A 17,803-nucleotide genomic window follows, 5' to 3' on the forward strand; every position below is an offset into this window, starting at 1 on the left:
TCTTCTTTGGAGAAATTTCTCTTCAAGTTCCTTGCCCACCCTGAGATAGGATCACTCGTTTTCTTCTTGCTAATACGTTTAAGTTATCTATGGATTCTGGTTATTAAACCTTTGTTGGAGACATAACCTGCGAAAATCTTCTCCTATTGTTCCTAAATTCTAACACAACTGTTTGAACACAATAACTAAGAAAATGACATGAAGGCTATGTTAACCAGTTTGATGGAAGTGTTTTGGATTGTGTGTGAAAATACCACACTGTACCCCAGAAGTGCATTAATGTATGTAGTTACCATTCAATTAAAAAAAAAAAAGGGGAAAAAAATTCTAACACAATTTAGGAAAACCTTATTTATTGAGGTTTTTGGTTGGTCCATTTGCTTGATTTCAGATTCCTCCTGAAGATACATCATCTACCCGATCTTCATTTACTGTTCAGGATCTTAAACCTTTTACAAAATACGTGTTTAGGATTCGCTGCATAAAGGAAGATGGTAAGGGGTTCTGGAGCGACTGGAGTGAAGAAGCAAGTGGGACCACATATGAAGATAGTAAGTAAATAAGTGTGTGAAGAAACCACGCTGTTGGAATTCTGGCTGGAAATAGTGTCTTGTGTTAATAACACAGACCTCACTGCTTCTTATTTTGTGCTCATTTTATTCAAACTGTAGTATTTATACGTTTCATTTATAAGGAAATCAAGATGTAAAACTTAACATGCATTATTGGTAGAATAAATCTATCTGATACCTAAATAAGGAAAATTATTATGGAGTGATGTCTTAGATACCATCAGAAAACCAATGACTTAACTGTTGATAAATCCAGAACGTTTTAATCAAGGAGTGTGGTTAAAAGATTCTAACTAGGGAATCATAACCTGAAACATTAAAATCACACTATGTGGTAAAATATGTCTTAGACTCTCACTATTAAAAAAAAAATTGTACTATACCTTTCCTTCATTTTTTTTTTCTACCAGTACTTGATAAACCCCTAGAAAAAGATTGGTCCTGGAATTTTGGTTAGTTATTTTCCATTTCTCCCATAGGTAAATTAATGCGTATGGTATAAAATACAAAAGGTGTACAACCTAAAGATTCCATCCACAGAGCAGCTCATGTTACTCATTTTATATGTAGCCCTCAAGAAATAATCCTGGCTTGGCGCCTGTGGCTCAAGCAGCTAAGGCGCCAGTCACATATACCTGAGCTGGCAGGTTCGAATCCAACCTGGGCCCACCAAACAACAGTGACAGCTACAACCAAAAAATAGCCGGGCATTGTGGTGGGCTCCTATAGTCCCAGCTACTTGGGAGACAGTGGCTGGAGAATCGCTTGAGCCCAGCAGTTGGAGGTTGCTGTGAGCTGTGATGCCATAGCACTCTACTCAGGGCAATGGCTTGAGGCTCTGTCTCGAAAAAATAAAAAAAAATAATCCTGTGGCATATAGATTGTTCTTTCTGAACATTTTCTTATCATAATCTCACCTTTTAGGTCCCAAGAGCAACAGGTGAAGCTTAAAAACTTCCTTTAGCATCCATATCCCTTCACTTCCAGCTCGACTAGAGACTTAGGTCAAAGGCAAAAAAAGTACCCTCCTCCCCTAAGAGTTTTCTCTCACATTCTTTCTTATTAAAGCCAGGAAAGAAAGAAATCCTACAGTTGCTGGTTCATAACTCCTTAACCAGGTTCATTTGTCTTGACCAAGAATTCTTAAACCAGGATTCTTGGGCCCTATAAAGAAAGGTACATGGATCTATTTGGGGAAGTTCATAAGATACTTTAAAAAAAATAACATTCTGTGGTTAGTGTCATGATCAATATCACTGCTTAGATTTTATTCAAATCCTTTCCTGTTGATACCATGTTTTCAATATATAAAAATTTTGGAAATTGATATTATACAAATTTTAAAAACCTAATGACTGGTGTTTAACACTTTGTTTTATGAAGTGCTCTTTCACATGATTAGTGATTATCATAATGGTACTGTGTATTTGTTTTTATTATATCCTATCTGAATCATCCCTACATAAAGTAATAAAGTTATACCACTTTTACTACATTAACTTAATAATCTTACGTATATTTAGGGATTTTAGGCATGTATTTAAATATCATTTTCCAATTGATTTTTAGCAGTAAGTAGATTTTTAACAATAAGTAGTATCAACTAATTTTTATTTTAAAGTTCATCTTTAAAAAATCAATAGTATCAACTTATTTTCCAAAAATTTTGTAATCATAAGATACAGTATTCAGTGGAATAAAAAGAGATTTGAATAAAATCCAAGCAGTGTGTATTGATCAATAAGAGGTAATTGTAAGTGACCAAAAAAAAAAAAAAAACAGGAGAGAGAGAGAGAACAGGCAGATCAGGAAGGCTGGAGAGAGGCCTGCCAGTAGAGGAGGTTCAAGTAGTAAGTAACACGCCCATACAGCGCAGCACCCAAACCAGAAAAACATGACATTATAAGAAAGTAAGAAATAGGATGCCTCTTTGGTTATTTCTTAGGATACATTTGTACCTTTACGTTTTGAGGTTAGAAAAGAGTTCCAATATAATCTAAATCATCAAGCTATTATGCTTTCTGAGGAAGACCCAGGGGTATCGTGCAGGGATAGAAAAGTGCTGGTATAATGATTTAGAAACACCATGCAATTGAAGGACAAGTATGTGAAGAACGAAGTAAGAATAACTTCCAGGATTATGTTTTACTGTTAAAACTTCATATTTTAAAAGTTTATGTTTTTCCTTTAGGACCGTCTAAATCACCAAGCTTCTGGTATAAAATAGATCCATCCCATCATACTCCTGGCTATAGATCTGTACAACTTGTGTGGAAGGTAAAAATCACATTTACATTCTTTTACCTTTTATATAAATATGTTTGTGTAGAGTATGAGCAGAGGTTTTTTTTTAACAGTTAAATTTTTATTCATCTTAATATCAGCAAAGCATTTAATAACTTTTTTTAATAAATAGAAACACAAAGCTTTAACTTTGTGTCAAGTTCATAAACTGCAGATAATAGGTATTTATATGAAAATGTAAGTTTTTTTAGAAGGACCCTGTCTTGTACTTTTTGGAATTTTCCAGAGTGCCTCAGAAAATAAGAAAGATTTGAGAGAATCAAAATGTATGGTGATAAGTTGATAAATGTATGTGAAAAGATCATATTAAAAAAAAAGGTACAGAGAAGAAAAATACTCAAGCATAAAATAAATTATTTAAGCTCCCGTGGCCACAGTGCAGAACTGTATACAGAATTAAAAGCTAACAGAATGGTGCCACTTCCCCTCCTTTTAGTTGAGGTCATCCTTTTAGTCTTCACTCACTATGTAGTAGTTTTACTTTGGTACCATTTTCAAATGATATTGCCAGTCCTTTCTAATTAAATATTTAGAGATTTAGCATAATGGCAGAATTTGTGAACATAAAGAAAAATTAACTTTAAGATTAAATAAATTTTTTAACTTATTTTGTTATAGACATTGCCTCGTTTTGAAGCCAATGGAGAAATCTTGGATTATGAAGTGACTCTTACAAGATGGAAATCACCTTTACAAAATTACATTGTGAATGACACAAAACTGACAGTAAATCTCACAAGTGATCGTCATATAGCAACCCTAACAGCAAGAAATCGTGTTGGCAGATCAGATATATCGATTTTAACTGTTCCTGCCTGTGACTTTAAAGGTTTGTTTCTGTGAGGTGGAGCCTGACTTATAGATGGAATAAAGGTGGTTAGGTATAGACAGGGCTCCCATAAAAAAACACAAGTAGTCAAGACGGATTGTCTCCTGAGGATTAGGGATGATTACATTTTTAGAAATTGTTCAGCAGGCAGATTTCATCAGTATGCATGAAATACTTCTGTCTCTACATGGCTCACTTAAACCCTACTTGATTCATTTAAGCACTTTCTGATTACTTACCTGGCTTTAAAAGTTTTATTTCAAGATTTTGAGAACTGTAAATGCATATGTCTCATTGCTTTCAAAAGACAAAAAATTGCAGTTGCAAACTTATATAATACAATATTTGAACAATTTGGGGAGGCAAAAATTCAAGTTTAATGGGGCAGTGCCTGTAGCTCAGTGGGTAGGGTGCAGGCCCCATATACCAAGGGTAGTGGGTTCAAACCTGGCTCCTGCCAAACTGCAACAAAAAATAGCCAGGTGTTCTAGCAGGTGCTTGTAGTTCCAGCTACTCGGGAGGCTGAGGCAAGAGAATCGCCTAAGCCCAGAAGTTGGAGGTTGCTGTGCACTATGATGACATGGCACTCTACCGAGGGCAATAAAGTGAGACTCTGTCTCTTAAAAAAATAAATAAATAAATAAATAAATTTGCTGGGTACAGTGGTGTGTGCTTATAGTCCCAGCTACTTCGGAGGCTTGAGGCAGGAGGATCTCTTGAGTCTAGGAGTTCAAGGCCATCCTGAGCAACATAGAGCCCCATCTCTAAAAAAAAAACTTTTTTAAAGAGTTAAAAATAAACTGATTATCTATTTCCCATAAAGTGCTTTTATGCAAGGAAATGTAGATTTAACATATGTTATAGAAATTGACAAATTACATGTTTTGAAAATGACTATAAAATATGGAAATTTCAGTTTTTTGAATATTCATTTGTTATATCTGTATTCAAACTTTGTTTTAAAGCTGCTCACCCTGTAATGAATCTTAAAGCATTCCCCAAAAATAACATGCTATGGGTAGAATGGACTCCTCCAAGGAAATCTGTAAACAAATACATAATTGAATGGTGCATCTTATCGGATAAGTCACCCTGTATTCCAGACTGGCAACAAGAAGATCGTACCGTGCGTCGCACCTATATAAGAGGTATACCTGGCTAGGAACACTGAAGTTGATAATCCTTTTCTAACTCTCTAGACAGATCTTTCTTTTGCATTCTTTTCTGGTTTATAGATGTTGTGGTCCATTGAAAAGACTTCTGATTTATCATAGCTCCACTAATTTTTTAGATGTGTGACTCTCAGGAAGTCACACTTAACCACTCTGAACTATAGGGTCTCTTTATGGATAGAGTGGGGTTCATGCTGTCTTTTCTTATACCCCACTGTTGTTTTATCACCAAAGTAGATTCATAAAACTGTAAAGTGATAGAGAAATATACGGAGTCCAACATACTTTTTGTACCTAATTTGACTCCTTCATCCTTCAGATGAGAAAATAGTTTCCTAGAGCATCTGGATGACTTGTTTGACTTCTTACAGCCATCAAACTGGGGAAGCAGAACTAGAACTCAGGTTTTTGTCGTTCAACTGGAAGCATTAACAAAGGACAGAAAGTACTGCTATTACAGAGGTGCAAATGTATTGTTCTGTGTTAAGGAAGGTACTATTTAAGTGTCTGTAAAGTAACATAAGAAGTCTAATGGGAAAATAAAAACACTCAGCTTGAATGAGCTTTTTTAATAAAGAAGAAAGAATGATTATTAGAATTCAGCTGTGAATAACGTGATTAATCAGAGAAGAGCCCTAAGCAGAGAGATACCATATCCTGCCATAAGGTTTTTAACTTTATTTATGAAATGGGCTTTTTGGCCCTCATTAACCTATTATCCAATATACTTTTAATAAGCTTACTTGTATAGTTTATCAGCCTTGTCAAAGTAAAAACAAAGTGTAATGAGGGGGGGAGGCAGAAATAGCTGGATAATGGAAACTTTTTATAAAAGCATAGCATAGGCTCTAGAGACATTAAGCTTGGGCCCTATTATAGCTCAGTAACTCTGAAACCACCACTGTTACTGGAGAATATAGCAATTGTTCATTTCTTGATATTATTGAATCATCATGAAAAAGTAAAAGCACTCTATTTAAGAAAGCAAAAGAGCATATAATTTCATAAACTATAAGGAAAGTAAGTTCTTATTGATGGTGTGAACTTCACTAAAACCTTATTTTCTAATGTAGATAATATACTACATAAAAAGAAAGGTTTTACTGGTGCATGCTCAAAAAATAAGTTACTGTAGTAATGTGGAGGGATTATAAATAAAGGAAGTATTTGAGATAATTTTTCTAATTGTAGGGGAAATAGCACAATTGTTTTTTTTCTTTTCTTTTTTTTTTTTTTTTTGAGACGGAGCCTCAAGCTATCCCCCTGGGTAGAGTGCCATGGCATCACGCTCACAGCAACCTCCAACTCCTGGGCTCAAGCGAGTCTCCTGCCTCAGCCTCCCAAGTAGCTGGGACCACAGGCGCCCGCCACAACGCCTGGCCATTTTTTGGTTGCAGCCGTCATTGTTGTTTGGCGGGCCCGGGCTGGGGATTCGAACCCGCCACCTTAGGTGTATGTGGCTGGCGCCTTAGCCGCTTGAGCCACAGGCGCCGAGCCTGTTTTTTTTCTAACTCTAACAAACCAGGCCTGCTAGAGCCTTTCCCTACGTCTTACTAGTGGTATCTTGCTCTTTAATCAGTTCTCAGACAGTTAGGTAAGATACATAAAAATTGTTCACTCTTGGCTCGGCGCCTGTGGCTCAGGTGGCTAAGGCGCCAGCCACGTACACCTACGGTGGCGGGTTCAAATCCCCAGCCCAGGCCCGCCAAACAACAATGATGGCTGCAACCAAAAATGGCCAGGCGTTGTGGCGGGCGCCTGTAGTCCCAGCTACTTGGGAGGCTGAGGCAGGAGACTCACTTGAGCCCAGGAGTTGGAGGTTGCTGTGAGTGTGATGCCATGGCACTCTACCTAGGGGGATAGCTTGAGGCTCAGTCTCAAAAAAAATAAAAATAAAAATTGTTCACTCTTAAGTAAGACCCAGAGCAATTTGAGATCATTGTTTTAAATACAGTCATTACTCTTAATAAAAATATATCTTTTTTTATCCACTGTATTGGCAGTACCATTATAAAACAGTTTTACCTTAACTAAAGTTGAATCCAGTACACAAAAGGCAATGCTTGCTTAGAAAACTGCAGTTTTAAAGGAAGGAAAGTTAAGTGATTATGAAATTGTAATGTAAAAAATAGGAATTCAGTTTTTCATTATGAGTCAAAAATTGCTTAATTTGCTATTTTTACTTTAGGGAACCTAGCAGAGAGCAAATGCTATTTGATCACAGTTACGCCAGTATATGCTGATGGACCAGGAAGCCCTGAATCTATAAAGGCATATCTTAAACAAGCTCGTAAGTCCAAACTCACTTTCTTTGAAAAAATGTTAAGAGTTTCATACTTACAAAGACATGTCAATTTTTTTTTTTTTTTTTTTTTGAGACAGAGTCTCATTATGTCCCACTTGGTGGAGTGCTATGGCATCACAACTCACAGAAATCTCAAACTCTTGGGCTTAAGTGATTCTCTTGCCTCAGCTTCCCAAGTAGCTGGGACTGTAGGCACCCACCACAATGCCCAGCTATTTTTTGTTGCAGTTGTTATTGTTATTTAGCTGACCAGGGCTAAATAACTCACCAGCCTTGGTGTATGTAGCTGGTGCCATAACCGCTGTGCTACGGGCACTGAGCAGACTCACTTTTTTTTTCTTAAAGGCATGTCACTTTTAAGTAAGACTATGTTCAAATAATTTTATGATAAGGAAATTTTACTCAATTCTAATATTTTCACTTAGCAAATATATTTATTCTGTTACAGCACCTTCCAGAGGACCCACTGTTCGAACAAAAAAAGTAGGGAAAAATGAAGCTGTCTTAGAGTGGGACCACCTTCCGGTTGATGTTCAGAATGGATTTATCAGAAATTATACTATATTTTATAGAACCATCATTGGAAATGAAACTGGTAATACAACTGTATCCGTTATTAAGAATCAAGTGTTTTCTTCCTAAGCTTTCTGTGCTCATTGAAGTCTCAGCGTGTCTTATGTAGTCTGTCTTCTTACAGTATATTGTCTTCAGGAGACACCCAAGAGTACACCTTTGGTTGCTTTGGTGGCTCTATTAAAAAATAATGTGTTGTGCTTGTAGAAGAATATTATGGGCAGAATAATAGAGTTATAAATGTTGATTCCTGTCAAAAAATATTTTTATTCCTTTCTAAAACAGTGCTAAATATAGGCCAGGTGAAGCAAAAGCATTGAGTAGCTGCCTAACACAGTTTTTTATTTTTTCCAGCTGTGAATGTGGATTCATCCCACACAGAATATACACTGTCCTCACTGACTAGTGACACATTATACATGGTGCGGATGGCAGCATACACAGACGAAGGTGGCAAGGATGGTCCAGAATTCACTTTTACTACGCCAAAGTTTGGTAAGAAGTACTAAAGTTTATTCTTTAATTTTTTCCCCCCTTTTAAGCTTAATTAGAATGGAAATGGACATAGTTTATATACTAAACTATTTTGAAAAGTGAATTAAGTGTTCATAAATTATGGTTTTGGTTGTTTATCTAGTTCGTTGATATAAACAACAGGAAATACGATTCCTCGCCTTTTTGGTGTTTTATTAACAGCTTCTGACTAAATTCATCTAAACTCTAAATTCCAGAAGAATTTGTGTACCTTTTCCAAGCAGGTTCATTTTCTTCACTGGTTTGGGTGTGAGATCTTTAGACAGATTCCCACCGTCCCAGTCTCCACTTCCATACATCCAGCTGAGTCTAACCTGCTGACCTGAGGCTTCCAACCCCACACCTCCGCTGCGTCCTTTCTGGTGTCACTCACAGAAGACCTCTCAGTCATTACACGTCACACCCCCTTCATGCTTTGTAGTCTTCTTTGTTGTCCTCTTTCAGTGTTTGAGTCTTGCCCTTTCCATCTTGAAACTCCCTCCTCCCTTGGTTTTTCTAAACATCCTTTCCTTTGTTTCTCTATTAGCACCCTCAAAGGGGGAAAAAAAGTGCTCCCTACTTGTTCTCCTTTTCTGCTCTACTTTCCAATGGTTCGTATTCCCCAGAAGTCTGTTTGGGGCCTTATTTTCTTATCTGCCCATTCCAACTCCCTGTCCACCACTTTACCTGGCCTCCCTTTCCTTCCCAAACACGTTTCTCTCACTTTATTCCGTGCCGCACCCCCCCCAGCGCTTTGCCATAGCCAGAAATTTAGATGTAATTGCTATAAATTGCTTTGTATCTTTTCCCCTCACATAGCCAAGGGTCAGGTCCTATTGATTGTGCTTAATGAATTACTGCTTTTGCCTATGTTTTCATCATAGCTTTCTCCAACCGTAAGCTCTTCCTCATACTGTCCACCTATCTGTGTCTTTCCCCAGGGCATTGTCCTCATTTCGGTCCTTGCCTTCTCTTGTTTTGGCTGTTCTTATAGCCTCCCTAAAGCAGACCTAAGCTAAATTCTTTCTTATTCCCTTTGCATTTCACATCATTTAAAAAGTTACCTTATTTTATTGTATTTAGTTTTATAAACCCCACCCCCAAGCGCTAACACAGTAAATGACAAATAGTAAGGTCCATGTTCCTTGTTGGTTGAATGCTTGCTAATTAAGTGACTGCATAAAACAGATAATAAAAGTTGTCTCAAGAATGGAGGAAAAAGTATCCAATATACTCAGTACTTCTATGAAACCAACTTATGTTTACTCATACTTTTTTTTTTTTTTTTTGCAGTTTTTGGCCGGGGCTGGGTTTGAACCCTCCACCTCTGGCATATGGGGCCCTACTCCTTTGAGCCACAGGAGCTGCCCACTCACACTATCTTATGAAAGATAGAACACAACTATATGGAGTGGGAAGGGAGGGTAAAAGGCAGGACCACACCTATGGAGCATATTGCAAGGGTACAAGTCAAATCTGTCAAATGTAGAACATAAATGTCTTAACACAGTAATCAAGTAAATGAGGCAAAAGCTATGTTGATTGGTGTAACCATGTCAGATTGTATAAACAAAAAAACCAACACATTGTACCCCGCATATGCATAAATGTATTCATGATCTATGTGTATATGACTGAATAAAAAAGAAAATCTCAAAAAAACCCAGATAATAAAAGGTTTTGAGCTTTGCTGTTAAGGCTAATGAATGTAGTTTCTGTGATAAAGTTTGTCCCATGTGGTGGTATGTTACTGAAGTAGATCTATAACAAATAATAATTGAAATAAAACTTTACATCATAATCTCTAGAAAATAAAAATTACAAACTTTTAAAATATTTTTCTAGATCAGTGGTTCTCAACCTTCCTAATGCCACAACCCTTTAATACAATTCCTGTGGGTCATAACCCACAAGTTGACAACTGCTGTTCTAGATTATAAAAGTAATGTTCATTATAAGGAATTTAGACTACAGTAAAATACAAAGAGGAAGAAAAATCAATCCTAATTTCCTTATAACATTTGTATATCTTTTAGTCTTTCTATGTATACATTTTTTCCAAAACTTAGATCATACTCCTTAGGATAATCTTCTTATTTTCAATTACCTGTCTATTGTTTCCTGGAGACATGGCTTCTTTACATCGCATGGGTCTCACCACCAACCTAATAGCTTAAGAAATACAGCATAAGTAAACAAAACAAATGGAAAACCAGGGGGCTGTGTAGACAGTAAGTAAAAGTAGGAATTTAAAGAAACCAGTTAGGGGGTAGGGAGATAGGTTCATCTTCAAAGAAGGTTCTACCTAAATTAGATCTGAGACATATATATATCCCTTACCATTTAAGAGTTAATACATGTTAATCTGTAATTTATTCCCAAGCATTGATCTGATTTCTTGATTTCTACTGGGCTTCATAGGATGGTAAGGGATATGGCTATGTGTGGTGGGAAGATCGGGTAGTATATGGCTGCAATATTACTTTTGTACATTATTACTGTAAAAGACTAATTAAAAGAGGGCTAGAGAAGGTAACCAAAAAGAAACGTCAGGTAAACCATTTAATGTTTCCAATATTAATTGTCCCAATTAGGGGTTCATTTGGTTAATAAATCCTCTTTTAAATGCAAATCAGGATTTGAATGGTACTTAGGAATCGTAGGCTTGTTTCCTCTGAAGATGATTTATTTTCACTTGTGCCACTCCTTGTGTCTGTTGAGCATCTCCTAAAATTCTAAGCCCTATATCAGCTATATCAACTTTTTCAAAATGGTAAATAACTATTAAAAATTGAGAGTTGTGTTTTTATTCCTTGTAGAAGGTTAAATGTTTAATTCAGTTAGGTTATTCTGTAGCCTTTCCAGGTTTACCCAGTATTCAAGTATTTGTTCTGATTTGTGTGTTAACAGTGATAGGTGTTAGAACTCAAAGATAAGCTTTTGCTAAGATTCTGCTCAATGCAAATCATAAATATAAGAAAGGGACAGTTTGAAAGTTTTAACTTACCCAGGTAGATTATCTAATAAACTGAACAAATGATTTGAATCCCCCAGCCAACATATATTTTATGGTATGTGGCCAGGTAGCTATGTAAGGCATAAATGGCTAGAATATGATTTCCCAAGGAAAGTGGTGGAGAAACTAGCTTAAGTCTGAAAAGACTGAAACAAATCAGGATGGTGTGTCAGCTTTTCCACAGTAGTCTGGTTGGGAAGTTGTATTTCTCCTTGGTGGATGTGTCATCAGTTAGTTCCCATCCTCCTATTTCATTGTTTTGGGGCGTTTTGTTTTTTTTAGCTCAAGGAGAAATTGAAGCCATTGTTGTGCCTGTTTGCTTCGCATTCCTGCTGACAACTCTTCTGGCAGTGTTGTTCTGCTTTAATAAACGAGACCTGTAAGTATTCTTATTCATATATTTGAATTTTCCCCAGCTTTATTTGGCTATAATTCATGTATCACAAAATTCATCCATTTTAAGGTTATGGTCGGATGAAGTTTTGTAATTAAATACAGGTAAATAACTAGCACCACAATCAAGATGTAAAACAGAAGTGTCCAACCTGCTGCCCACAGGCTGCATGCTGATTTTGTGAGGACTTGGGGTTTTTGTTATTGTTTGTTTTTTGCTAATCAGCTTTTTTTATCGTTTGTGTATTCAATGCGTGGCCTAAGACAACTCTTATTCCAATAAAAAAAAGGCTGGACACCCCTGAATGTAGAACACTTCCCCCACCCTAAAGTTTCTTCATTCTGTTTTGTAGTCCATCCTCTTCCTCAGTCCCTTATCGCACAGTCTTTGGTTGTTTTCTTTAACTATAGTTTTGCCTCTTATAGAATTTTATGTAAATGGAATCGATAGCTTATCGCCTTTTGTATAGTATCTTTCAGTTAGCATGATATTTTTGAGATTCATCCATGATGTTGCCTATACTAATGTTTTTATTTTTTATTGCCAAATAGTTATTCCATACAACGGATAGATCAAAATATTCGTCTATTACAGAAGTTTAGCTTGTGTTGCTATGAACATTCACATAAAATGCTTTCTGTGGGCATGTTTTGATTTATCTTGACTAAATAGTGTTAGCCTCATTAACAGTTCCTTATGCATTTTTAACAGTATTTTCATATGGGTTAAAAGAAAAATCAGGTTTTTTGGCTCGGCACCCATAGTGCAGTGGTTAGCGCTCCAGCCACACATACCAGGCCTGGTGGGTTCGAACCCAGCCCAGGCCTGTTAAAAAAGAAAAAAAAATGACAACTACAACCAAAAAATATCTGGGCCTTGTGGCAGGTGCCTTTGGTCCCAGCTACTTGGGAGGCTGAGGCAAGAGAATCACTTAAGCCCAAGAGTTTGAGGTTGCTGTGAGCTGTGACACCATGGCACTCTACTAAGTGCGACATGGTGAGATTATCTCAAAAAAAAAGAAAAGAAAAGAAAAATCAGGGTTTTTTGTTTAGCTTTGGGGTCAAGTTTTCTTTTTAATTAAGTAGATTTGTTTAATTCTTAAGATTCTTACATGAATGTGCTTAGAAATAGGGACGATTCATGGTTTATTACATGTGGTTCTGTTCTCTTTAGTATTAAAAAGCACATCTGGCCTAATGTTCCAGACCCTTCAAAGAGTCATATTGCCCAGTGGTCACCTCACACACCTCCAAGGGTAAGATAAAATGCCTCCGAGTTGTTTATAATAGACAGGTATATTACGATACCTTTGTAGAGTTCATCCAAGAGATATTCAGGCTGAATCAAAAAGTAAATGAAAGTAAAATAGTACATAATAAAATTTTTAATTAAAATTTAAAATACATACAGTACGATCGAAGGGTAGCATATTTGTTGGAACATTCCTAATTTTGTTTAGTAAACACAACAAATATTTGGTTGAATTTATAAACTGAAAATGTAAAAGTGCTAAAAACTCCTATGATGATAACTGTTAGAAGACCGGCATTTGGGATTGAATATTAGAACCAAGTTTAACAATCTACCATTTAACACTGATGAAATGATTTCTGGGAATCTAAACTTTTTGAACTTAAAATATACCCTAAAGAGAAATCATTTGTATTTATCATCCTCTTACAATCCTTGAACTTTATATTAACAGATTAAAATATGCTGTATGTTATTACATTCTATAAAGCCTCATTCATTCAGGTTTCATTTTTCTTAATGTTTTCTAGTTTGCGATCCAGTTACCTCTAGGCTTTATAATATGGGCATGAAATAAATAATGTTTGAAGATCATTAGCTTATCAAAATGTAACACCAGCAGTATTTTCAGCTTCTGAGGAAATACAGCCTGATTCAGATTCTTAGATTTATTTTATAATATCTTCAATTTGGGGAGGTAACAGTGATTTAGTGATGTGACATAGGTTATTTCTGCACCACTGAAAATTAATAAGTTTCAGAGGTGTATTAGCTCTGTGGCTTTAACTAGTATTTTCCATGTACATCTATGAGTTTCTAAATGAATTTATGTCATAGTTAATAATCCATTTCTTCTCTTTCTTAGCATAATTTTAATTCAAAAGATCAAATATATTCAGATGGCAATTTCACTGATGTCAGTGTGGTGGAAATAGAAGCAAATGACAAGAAGACTTTTCCAGAAGATCTGAAATCATTGGAGCTTTTCAAAAAGGAAAAAGTCAGTACTGAAGGACACAGTAGCGGTATTGGGGGGTCTTCGTGCATGTCTTCTTCAAGGCCAAGCATTTCTAGCAGTGATGAAAATGAATCTGCACAAAACACTTCGAGCACTGTCCAGTACTCTACTGTGGTACACAGTGGCTACAGACACCAGGTTCCATCGGTCCAAGTCTTCTCAAGATCCGAGTCCACCCAGCCCTTGTTAGATTCAGAGGAGCGGCCAGAAGATCTACAATTAGTAGATAATACAGATGGCAGCGATGGCATTTTGTCCAGGCAACAGTATTTCAAACAAAACTGCAGTCAACATGAAACCAGTCCAGATATTTCACAGTTTGAAAGGTCAAAGCAAGTTTCATCAGTCAATGAGGAAGATTTTGTTAGACTTAAGCAGCAGCAGATTTCAGATATGTCACAGTCCTGTGGTTCTGGGCAAATGAAAATGCTTCAGGAAGTTCCTGCAACAGATACTTTTGGTCCAGGTATGGAGGGACAAGTAGAGAGATTGGAAACAGCTGGGATGGAGGCTGTGCTTGATGAAGGAATGCCTAAAAGCTACTTACCACAGACTGTAAGACAAGGTGGCTATGTGCCTCAGTGAAAGACTAGTTTCTGTTACAGCTTCACAAGTAAAGCTAAAAATATATCTGTGAATTCAGATAAAAAATAAATCTTCACTCTCTGAAGGTGATCATTTGCCCTTAAAGACAAAAATGTACTGAATTCTCAATGGGCTATTTCCATTCCAGAATATCTGGGATTCTCCTTTAAGCACTACATAAACTGACTTTATCTTCTGAATAGCTGAATGACTTTGTGCTGTTTCAGGATGTTTGCACTGAAGAAGAGCAGAAAATTTGTCTGAAATTTATACAGTAAAACTTTTTGTTTTACTATACAGGAAACAGAAAGTAAATAGGCAGTGATATACTTAGCACAGCTATAATGATTTTGATGGAAGCAGTCATCAAATAAAGTGGCTTAGGAATAGTTAATATAAACAGTTAGGGGAACAAGGTCTAGACTCTCAACTTTCACTGACAACATAATTGAAAAGAGGCTCATAGGACTTAACTGATGAGCCCAACCCACCTTTTGTAGTTTGACAAAAAAGGGGGAGTGCCTCCTATTTATAGCAACGTATAAACTATTCCATTCCTTAATTCCCTTCCATTTCATTGTTAATGATGCTGCCACAGTTGTTGCTAGAGAAAAGGAATTCTGGAGCTTTAACTTGGCATATTAAAAATATTTTTTAAATGTATAATCAATAATTTTTACTAATTTTCAAAAATTTGCTGTTATTGACAACTTTAAAGATCCATTTTACAAACTTATAAGGAGTAGAAATGCCACCTTTAAAAATTGTTTGCCATTTATAAAGGCTGAAAGGGTTAACATTTCCTATGTTTATATAAAGTACCTAAGGATCATTAATCCTTAAGACTTCAGAGAATTTGGTGATGAAGCACTTTACACAGTATGTTTTCAATTTAAAGTGTGTTTGGATTTTTTGTTTGATCACCACTGATCAGAGGCAGAAGTGTGTTGCGTGTACTTCATTTTCATTTTTAAATAAGACAAGATTTAAAAATTTTCTAACAGGTGTTTGAAATAAATGAAGTTAGAGGACTTGGACAGTATATACCCAAACAAAACATAACCCCAAAAATGTACATATTGAAGTTAGCAAATATCTTTATTGTGGAGACACTGAAAAAAGAGATAGTGTTTCAAATCCTGTGAGTTGTAGAGGTAGGATGGAACTTAGTTCTGTATTGTGATTTGGGATTTTTTTTTTTGAGACAGAGCCTCAAGCTGTTGCCCTGGGTAGAGTGCCATGGCATCACAGCTCACAGCAACCTCCAACTCCTGGGCTCAAGTTATTCTCTTGCCACAGACTCCCAAGTAGCTGGGACTACAGGCGCCCGCCACAACACCTGGCAATTTTTTGGTTGCAGCCATCATTGTTGTTTGTCGGGCCCAGGCTGGATTCAAACCTGCCAGCTCAGGTGTATGTGGCTGGCACCTTACCCAATTTAGGATTTTTTTTCATCTTTTTTTTTTTTTTTGGAGATGGGGTCATGCTGTGTTGTCCAGGCTAGATGTGAATTCCTGGGCTTATGTAATCCTCCTGCCTCAGGTTCCCTGGGACTACAGGCACAAGCCACTGCACCCAGCTGATTTTGGAATATTTTAAACCTCTTCTCTTCTGCAGGAGAGAAGAAAACCAGACTTCTAGAGTTTAGTACTGAAGCCACCTATGCATTTTTGCTGTCCCCTGACAACCACATGTGACATGGAGGCTAAAAATAGGGCCTGAGGAAGTAAGAGGAAACCTCATTAGTGGTTGACTGTTGTTAGCAAGTGGGTTCGCAGGAAATAGGTTTGTTTTTCTGTCATAATTAAGTTACAGAAATCAGGTAGATTTAAAATAGTTTGTGAAGGTTTTTGAAGAATAAGACTAAGAAAACTTGGCATACATTTACAACTGAAATATAATTCTAGTTTTTACTCAGATTATTATTCATGTTAGATCCTGTTTATCTTTTGTATTCTTGCATTTATATAATGCATAATACTTTGCAGTTTGTACACATATATGGTCTTTGAGTAAATGCTTTATTCTGATATATTCAGTTTCCTACTTTAGGCAGAAGTAGATTGGTAGAATAAGGAAGATGAGGGACAGAGACTCAAATTCACGCAAGATAGTGGCAACACCACCATTATCTTGGACATCAGGAGCTAGGCTTGATCAGAACTGGATTTGTCTTGCTATATATGTCTGTCAGGAAATTTTTACCTGTTACATTTTCCATTTCCTCAAAATAAGTAGTCATGTTATTATAATTGTCCTTAGCTGTAACCTTCCTCATAACAAATAGCTATATTGTAAAGAACATTGTAGTGTGAAGTTTGTACATTTGGGGGTCAGTTATAAAATGTGAACTCGTGATCTGAGGGAATGAGAGTGAAAGGTCCTTGAAGAAAGGACTTCATATAAGCAGATTTGCATGTTGAAACCTTTATAGAGCATGGTACAGTAAGTGTCCACAGCCACAAGGGCACTTTAGACGTTAAATGGACATGTGAATACTGTGCAGAAACTCACTCGGGAAATGAATATATATTTCAGCTCTACTATGTAATGTATATCTTTGTTCTAAAGAGAAAAGCAATCATAAAACTTGCTTTAAACACAAGATTACTTTCCTGGAGCATGTCTTAGTATAATCTGTTTTCACGCACGTAAATTGTACTTTAGGTAGGCAGGGAAACAAATCTGGTTTATTTATGTAAAAACTAGTCTAATAACATTAGTGGTTTATCACTCTTTAAATCTGTTTTTTTAATCGGGAAAAAGATTTTTCTTTCTTTCAAAAATTGCACCAACATAAAGCAAAGTTTTAGTTGATACAAGCGTGTTGTGTAGGTGTTAGCAGTCCTGCCCTCACTGTGCTCGTTGGACAACCCCAAGAAAAGGATGGTTTACTCTTTAAATCTTTAGTGGCTAAAAATGTCATTTAAAGTAATGCCAGCATGTGAGAAAACAGCCTGTTTGTGGTCAAAACCCATTCACTGCTTCTACAACTGCTGTTGCCCCCTCTGGGATTAAAAAATAATGGTCCAAATGTCACATGTGTTGCTATTGTAATTTGACTGTCAGTTACCAGTCTCTGTGGTATCCTGCTGTTATCTCATGAAAGAAGAGTGCTTAATAATTATTAGAAAACTTTAAACTTCAGAAATTTTACTGATTAAAGCCTAAAATTGTAATCCTTTTTTAACATGGATCAGTCAGCATTTGAATACTCAACATTTGAATAAAAACATGTAGGAAAAAGCAAAATCATTAATATTCTATCTTT

The 17,803-nt window shown here is 36.3% G+C and overlaps 1 protein-coding gene and 1 pseudogene across 1 annotated transcript in view; one reads left to right on the top strand and one right to left on the bottom strand.

Moving 5' to 3' along the window:
• Positions 1–15,733, top strand: part of IL6ST (interleukin 6 signal transducer) — a 47,182-nt gene extending 31,449 nt beyond the window's left edge. Inside the window, exons 8-17 of the mRNA XM_003782754.3 lie at positions 392–551; positions 2,764–2,849; positions 3,495–3,705; positions 4,671–4,853; positions 7,066–7,167; positions 7,631–7,777; positions 8,110–8,250; positions 11,567–11,663; positions 12,852–12,933; positions 13,795–15,733. Coding sequence (XP_003782802.1) covers positions 392–551; positions 2,764–2,849; positions 3,495–3,705; positions 4,671–4,853; positions 7,066–7,167; positions 7,631–7,777; positions 8,110–8,250; positions 11,567–11,663; positions 12,852–12,933; positions 13,795–14,532 — 1,947 coding nt within the window. The 3' untranslated portion in view covers positions 14,533–15,733. The remainder of the gene's footprint in view (positions 1–391; positions 552–2,763; positions 2,850–3,494; positions 3,706–4,670; positions 4,854–7,065; positions 7,168–7,630; positions 7,778–8,109; positions 8,251–11,566; positions 11,664–12,851; positions 12,934–13,794) is intronic.
• Positions 15,734–17,307: 1,574 nt separating this feature from the next.
• On the bottom strand, positions 17,308–17,423 carry LOC111722021 (annotated as a pseudogene).
• Between the last annotated feature and the right edge of the window lie 380 nt (positions 17,424–17,803).

Source organism: Otolemur garnettii, unplaced genomic scaffold (assembly GCF_000181295.1).
Source record: "Otolemur garnettii isolate 467f Iridium unplaced genomic scaffold, OtoGar3 scaffold00005, whole genome shotgun sequence".
NCBI classification, from domain to species: Eukaryota; Metazoa; Chordata; class Mammalia; order Primates; family Galagidae; genus Otolemur; species Otolemur garnettii.